This window comes from Hydra vulgaris, chromosome 09, assembly GCF_038396675.1.
Source record: "Hydra vulgaris chromosome 09, alternate assembly HydraT2T_AEP".
NCBI classification, from domain to species: domain Eukaryota; kingdom Metazoa; phylum Cnidaria; class Hydrozoa; order Anthoathecata; family Hydridae; genus Hydra; species Hydra vulgaris.
In genome coordinates, this window is record NC_088928.1 from 21,287,030 (window position 1) to 21,295,000 (window position 7,971).

Genomic DNA, 7,971 nt, shown 5'->3' on the forward strand with positions numbered 1-7,971 from the left:
TAGACTTGTAGAAGCTTGGAGTGGTTTACCGCCATATATTATAGAATCAACAACAATTGATCAATTCAAAAAAAAACTTGATAAATCAAATTATTGCAAAAATTGTTCATTAAATAACACTAATAAAAATTATATACATTAAAATAAAAACAATGTTATTACAAAAACATTTATAGCTGTTATAGCACAATATCTTCTATTATTGTGCTCTACAATTTATTTGATCAATTATCACAGTATATTAATTATTATTATTACTCTTGTTATTATCATAAATTTAACACTCTACATACTTCAGAAGTGAAACTCACAATAAAACATAACAAATCAATATGCAGTTTAACAACTAAAAATATTTTTTTAAATATTAAAAGAAACATCATTTTTTTTGTTAAAAAAATAATTTTTTACATAAATTGTTTGAAAAAGGAAAAGGTCAATTCAGATAAAAAAAAAAAATCAGACGAACAGGTTATCATGAACCTTTTCTTTATATCTTAAGATCTACAAAATTGAGCTTGTTTATTTTTGAAAATAGTTTTTTCTAGAATGCTATTATTATGTAGGTTATATTTGTTTTAGGGTTTTAATTTTGTAAAGGTTTACAAAAACATCGGGGAACATAAGTTCTTCACATTTGTACATAAAACACAAAACATCAAATACATTTGGTTGATAAACATTTAAGGCGTTTATTTCTTAAAAAAGCGGGTTAGAGTTCAAAATATGATTTTTAAAATTTACTATGCGAGCTGCGTGTTTCTGATGTCGTTAATTAGATTTCAGTTTAGTTGAACTTGTACTTCCCCATATAATATTTGCATAATTTATATTGAGTTAATGAGAAGTAAAGGTTAGATTAGGGTATTATAAACATCTTTAGCGAAAAATAGAATATTTTCAAAAATAATAACTACTCGTGATCCACTTAGATATTTAGGCATCCAACATTTTTTCTTTAAAACACAGAGGCTTTGAAAAGTAGCGAATGTGCTCATATTACCTTGACCACTTGGTAATATGAGCACTTTAAATTAGCTAAAAAAAATAACATTAATTAAGTAAAAAAAAAACCAACCTTACAATTAGAATTAATTTGTGGAATATAATGGTTCGTTATTTACAAAACTTACCATTAAAAGATCAAATTTTAAGCCAATTTTTATTGTTAAATAAAAATTGGCTTGAAATTATTAAATTACTTTGTATTACGGAAAGAAAAAAAAAAAGATGTTAGCTTGTTATTTTTCCAATTTTTTAATTTAAACCTTTAATTTAAAGAATAAAGTTTAAAGTTCAAACCAAAAATTTACAAGCTTTTTTAGCTTAAATTAAAAAAAGATATTTAATATTGTTATAATATTAAAAATTTTTACTACGTTTTGTTTTTATTCAAAAAGCAATTAAAACCAGTGCAATTTTAGGACATTAAACTAGGTAATTTCAATGAAAAGTACTGGGTTATTTGAGCATACTCATATTACACAAAAATGGTATCTTTAATTAAAATCAAAAGTAAATGTTTCTATGCATTGTTTTTCAAACTAAAATGGAACGGATTTCTAGCTAACATATTTTTCATTTTGGTCATAATATGGGGGCACCTTGATCTGCGGGGGAGATTGATCTTTTTGCGCTACATCATCTATTTATAATAAATATAATTAATATAAAATTTTTTTTTTTGCAAAACAACAACGAAAATAAATAGCCGGAAGTCTATGCGGATAGCAACTTATGACGTCACGCAGATATAATTATAAATAGATGATGTAGCGCAAAAAGATCAAGCTGCCCCACAGATCAAGGTGCCCCCATCTCCCCTACCTTTAACTTCGCTGCTTACAACTAGGAAGTCTTTTAGTATGCTCATATTACCAAGGTGCTCATATTACGCTAATCTACCCTACTATTACAGAATATTAATTTCCAAAGATTTTTTTTAAAGCAATTTGATTTATGCATGCTCACAATAAGGAAGCTCCAGAAAACCTTAACAAACTGATCCGAAATTCAAGGCTTTCACCACACAGCAAAAATATCATGACATAACACAATGAGAGACTAGATCTACTATATTTTTTATTAGATCGGATCCTTATAGATTAACATTTCCTTTGCAAAGAAATATCAAGGGAAAATGTAAAAAACATTATATATTTAATCTTTTTTTGAAAAGGCATCAAAACCTCTTATGAATGCGCTTCCTCGGTGCTCTGCGACATGACCGTGAAGTTTTCTTGCAGTACCTTAATGACCTACGATAGAAATAAAAATTAATAAAAACCAAAGAAAGGGACATGAATATCGCTTTTTTGGCTGTTAAACGTGCAGCGGACCTCCACATTAATTACGATAAACCTCCTCCACATGGTTTTTTTGCTTTGTTTTAAATTTAAATTACTAATTTTTATATATTTTTGGTACAACTTTACAGTTTACTGCGAAATAACTTATGAAGAAAATGGCAAAGTTAATTTTTGAATAAAATTATGATTTTTCAAACTGAAAAGAAATAAATTAAAAAGAAACTTTAACCAGTTCATCAAAAGTCTCCACAAATTTACTACATAAAAACCAGATGACAACAAAGTAGCTTAAACAACTGTTTAATATTGCTTAAACAATTGCTTGTACAAGCAGCAATAATTGACCTTTAACAACTGTATTATTCAATACTGTGGCTATATATATACCACATTATTTATGTATGTTTTTTTTTATTTTTATTTTTATTTTTGTGTGAGTATTTTTTAAAACTTACATTTTCAAAGTTTAAAATTTTAAAATGTGCAATTTTTAAATTTTTAAATGGCGTTTAGTATTTTAAAAATTGCACATGTAATAAAAGTAAAAACTTGAAATCATACAATATATACAATAATAAAAGGCTTTAATTTAAGTAAGATTTGCATGTTAATCTTGCAGACCTCATATTTTCCCAAAATATCCTATATTTTTTAACTTGCTCTATTTTGTCATAAACTAGGTATGTGTGTGAAATTTCAAAATACTAAGATATTATAAATCTTCATAAAGATCTTCTAATTAGTATTACAATGGTGAAAATTTAATCAAAATTCGATGATTCTATAAAAAGTTATGAGCATTTAAGTGACAAAATTTGAGTACAAGGATTACTTAAGAAAACTGAATTTTTAGAATTTTTTACAGGCTAAACAGTCATTGTTATTTCCTTTCTAAATACACACTAATTTGTACCAAATTAAAATTTTTAGAGATGCAGTAAAGACATACCAAAATTTCACATAGGGCAGCTGGGAGAAGGTTTACCTGCCCCCTTTGTTTTGTAAGCATTTAGACATAAAATATAAAACTTTTTTTTTTCAGTTAAATCCATACAAAATGTAAATGCTTTTAAACCAGCATAAAAATAAGTCTCACAGAGAATAATAGTTTTAGAGAGAACTATAGTCTTGATTCCTAGAGAGAGAAACAAAAGTGTGGTGTATTAGGGGCGTCAGTGGTATATATATTAAGAGGGAGTTTTATGCTTGACGTGTCACAAAACTATTTTTAACCTTTTTTTTTATATAGTTTATATTTTATTTTTAATTAGAATTTAGGTGTTTCAAAAAGTCCTGAAGGTCTTATTACAGAATAGCATTTAACTAGAAATTTCACGCCTCATTTCTTATCAACCATGCATATATGGCCAGAACTGGCTTCTTACCATAGACCTCTAGTTCTGAAGCCAGAGTTCTAACCATTACACCATCGCTGCTTAATTTAACTACCTATTACCCAACTGTCTTAAAAGATATTGATAATGAACAAAAAGTTAATTGATGGGGGTTGTCACCCCCCCTCCTTTGTGCCGGCCTTAGATGAACTTATATAAATAAATTAAACAAGACAGATAACTAAATGGATTTAGACAAATAACTAAATGGACCATAAGTTTGGGTTTGAAACATTTGTTTATTTTTACTTATTTTAAATGATACATTTCTCTGCAAAAAAAGTCTTATTTTAAGTGGTTCATATAAGTGTGATTTTTCAACATATTTTTAAATAAGATTTTCAAGTTTCTTTAAACCTTTTTTTCCCCCAAAATTCTTTTTTTGGTTTAAATTGTCTTCTGTTTGAAGCAATAAAATGCCAGAAATTGATATTGTCTAGTCTCCATCTATATTTGCTATGTTATGTAAAAATTGCTAGTGTCTAATACTTATATATTTATATTGTTACAGAAACAATTGATACAGTTGGGTATTTACTGGAAATGCACTGGTATCATACTACAGAAGTTATTGAGTTACAAACACCGTCACGAAATGATGGTATTGATTATGAAACTGAAGCTAGATACAGAAAAGAAGGTGCACGGTTTATTATGGAACTTGGAAATAAACTTGGCTTGTATCTTTTCTAAAGAAAATTTCATAAAAAAAAAAGAAAAAAAAAATGCAAATCAATTTATTGAATTACTAAAGTGATCAATTTAATAAACAAAATTTCCACAAAACATTTATTAACAAATTTACAAATAAATAATTAATGAATAATAATAAATGAAAAACCTTTACAAATTTTGTTATAAAGTTATTATTAAAACAAAAATTAATAAAAAACTTTATAAATATTCTTTGTAAAGTATTATATTTTTTATTAATATAAGAGTACAAACTTATGCTGCGTAAAATAATTTTTTAAACCATGTATTTTAAAAAATGTTTTCAGTCTAGGTTTCTGATTTGGTTGACTGCATTGTATACAATCATTTGATTTTTATCATCTTCAAGCACCTAGTATTTTTTTTGATTCTCTAATTACTAATAGTACAAGTTTCATCAGTGATAGGAAGTTCAAGTGTCCTATACTTTTTATTTTTACCCAGGCTTTTGAATCTCATAATTTGATAAATATGTTCAGACTCCACAATAGGTAAGGAAAAATATGTGGCCTAAAGGAGACTTTTTTTCACTTTATTGTAGTGTACCACAAAAACATATCAAAATTAAACTTATTTAAACAAATCAGCTTAGTTTAAATTACATTGTTCAAATTAGGTCGATGCTACTTTGAACAAAATTGAGTTCAGAATAAAAACAGGAGATCAAGTTTTTGTTAGAGTAAATTGTATATTGGTAAAGCTTGCTTCTTTAAGATTTACAGATAAATTTGTGTTTTTACTGATCTTATAATATCTACATGGAAAATTTGCTTTAACTCCGTAATGTAATATTTGATAGGCATGAATAGCATTTTGGAAACATACTTAAACCACACAAGTCAGGAACCATAGATGTTAAACTTAAAAAAGAAGTTAATATAATTATATAATATAATATTAGTACATTCAATAATTTTCTTAACATTAAAAAAAAAGACGATATTTAACTATGGCTACTGGTATTGTTTTTTATCATCGCTTCTACATGTTTCATTCATTCAAAGAGTTTTCTAGATGGGTAATTTTTTCATGTAGTTTCTTGTGGTTTGTACAGTTTCTGATATTTTAAATATTTTCACATGGTTTGTGCATTATATATATTTTTCTAGTTGCTGGTGTTTTTTATTTTGATTTCTTACCTAATAATATTTAATATTTTACAAAATATTTTTCAGGTGTTATAATAGAAAATTAGGTATTTTTAAAAATTAATTCCATGTTAATTGATCCAGGTCATGTTACCATACATCTCAGGTTTTACTGATTTTTATACAATTGAGAGTACTTAGTAAAGTAAGAATTCCTGTAAAATTTTAACCTCCAGGTCCATGAAGATCCTGAAATATGACCATTTTATTTTTAGCATATATTGGCAGTCATTTTTTATTTTTGCACTGTTTGTTTAGAGGTTTCAATTTGCATGACTTTTAAAATATTTGATTTTTTTACTAAGAAATTTGTACCTAGCTATTACAGGGGTGATGAATCTAATAAAATGATCAGAAATGTAAAGTATTATTGAGTACCTGTAATTATCAGTTTAAATATATTTAGACAATTTATTTATGTACCTGTTTTTAATGCTCAAGAAAACCATGTGGCCTTGATGATATAAAAAAAATTTTTACACGTCATTCTATATTCATTGACCTTTCAGAAAATGTTAGAATTTCGATTTACAAGTGTATGGATTTCCATATATGGGTAACAGGGCACTTGTAGCAGAATATTGTGATTCAATTTTTTGTTGGAAGTTACTGGAAGAGAAAAGATGAAGATTGTAGAGCAAGATAATGATTGACGGACAACTTAAAGGATTGCAAATTATATGAATCAGGAAAACAAGATGAAGGAAGCGAATTGCAAAGAGTTGATGTTAGAGGAAAAAAACTAGACGAATAAGCGCTTTTGGAGCACTTAGGAACAGCCACAGAAAAAGATGAGACTTAATTGAATGACGAGTAACAGGAGAATGAATTTTAGTAGATGGCACAAGAGACGCTAGCTCTTTAGAGCAGTGCCCATTATAGTATTTGTAGAAAAGAGAAAGAGAAGCAACATTATGACGATGTGATAATGGTTGGAGGTTGGCTGCAAGAGCAGGTCCAACTGTGTTTACAATGCGTTTTTGCATCTTGTCTAAAAGAGAAAGGGCATCATTAGAAGATCCACCCCAAATATGGCAACAGTATTCTATACAAGGTCGGATTTGAGATTTATAGAGATAGAGAATAGAATCCGAAGTAAGAAAGTGTCGAGCTCGATAAAAAGATGCAACATTAGCAGATGTTAATTTTGCAACTGATTTGATACATGGTTTCCAAGAAAGATTGGAAGTAAGAGTTAATCCTAGAAGATGAAGAGTGGATGACTCATCGATTACATCACCGTTCATAAATATAGGAAGATCTAAATTATTGCGGTAACGATTGGCTGAAAAAAATTGAGTTTTATCTGTATTGAAGTTCCACTGTGAGCCCCATGCTGTAGCAGAAGTGAGATCTTTTTCAAGCTCAAATGCCCCCTCCAAGCAATCAGAGAGTGTTGGTTTCTTATCACAACAAGAATATAGTAGTATCATCAGCAAACAATCCCACTTTTGATATGAGAGTATCTGGAAGATTGTTAATATAAATTAAAAAGAGTATAGGGCCAAGGATAGAATCTTGATGAACCCTTGTAGTTACAGAATAAGAAGAAGAGTGCTGTCCATCAAGGACAACTTTTATGCTACGATTGGAAAGGAAGGATTCAATAAACTTAAAGATGTTGCCAGATACACCATAAGAAGAAAGCTTATGGAGAAGACCAGCATGCCAAACTTTATCAAAAACTTTTGAAATGTCAAGAACAATGGCCTTAATCTCTCCACCTTTATCTAATGCACCTTAAAACCTATCAGTTATTACTGTTAGCAAATCAGCTGTAGAACGAGAAGATCGAAATCAATATTGATGGTCAGAAAGTAAGTTATTAGATTCAAGATGAAAGATTAAGTGTTTGTTAATTAAAGATTCAAAAACCTTGCTTATGATAGGAAGAAGACTAATGGGATAGTAGTTAGACGAATCAGATCGCTCTCCAGAATATTTGGAGATAGGGATAACAGATGCCGCTTTCCGGCAGGCTGGAAAACAAGACTCTGATAAGCACTTGTTAAATAGTTTTGAGAGTATAGACGACAGCTCCGGAGAACACTTCTGCAAGACAGCAACAGGTATGTTGTCTGGGCCACAAGCTGTAGAAGAGTCTAGGCAGGAAATCGCTTAAGATACAGAAGCTGGAGTGAAACGAATGTCAAGCAATGGATCAACATGTTTGTTGGCAATATCAGGTAGAACGCAATTAGTGGAATCAAGAGATGAAATTGATGAAAAGTTTTTTAGCAAACAATTGAGCTTTGTCTTTAGGTGAGGTGACAAAGTCTGAAACATACAAGAGAGGTGGAATTAAAGATTTGCCCGTTATTACTGATACTATTAAAATTCTCCAGAAGTCACGAGAGCCTAATTTTTGAGATGAGATGCGAGATTTCATGACCTGAGAATAGCGGG

At 28.9% G+C, this 7,971-nt stretch overlaps 1 protein-coding gene across 1 annotated transcript in view; it reads left to right on the plus strand.

Moving 5' to 3' along the window:
• The first annotated feature begins 2,218 nt into the window (after positions 1–2,218).
• Positions 2,219–7,971, plus strand: part of LOC100211758 (cyclin-K) — a 32,923-nt gene continuing 27,170 nt past the window's right edge. The window contains exons 1-3 of the mRNA XM_065805042.1: positions 2,219–2,708; positions 4,215–4,383; positions 5,354–5,435. Of these exons, the coding sequence (XP_065661114.1) occupies positions 4,247–4,383; positions 5,354–5,435 (219 nt within the window). The 5' untranslated portion in view covers positions 2,219–2,708; positions 4,215–4,246. The remainder of the gene's footprint in view (positions 2,709–4,214; positions 4,384–5,353; positions 5,436–7,971) is intronic.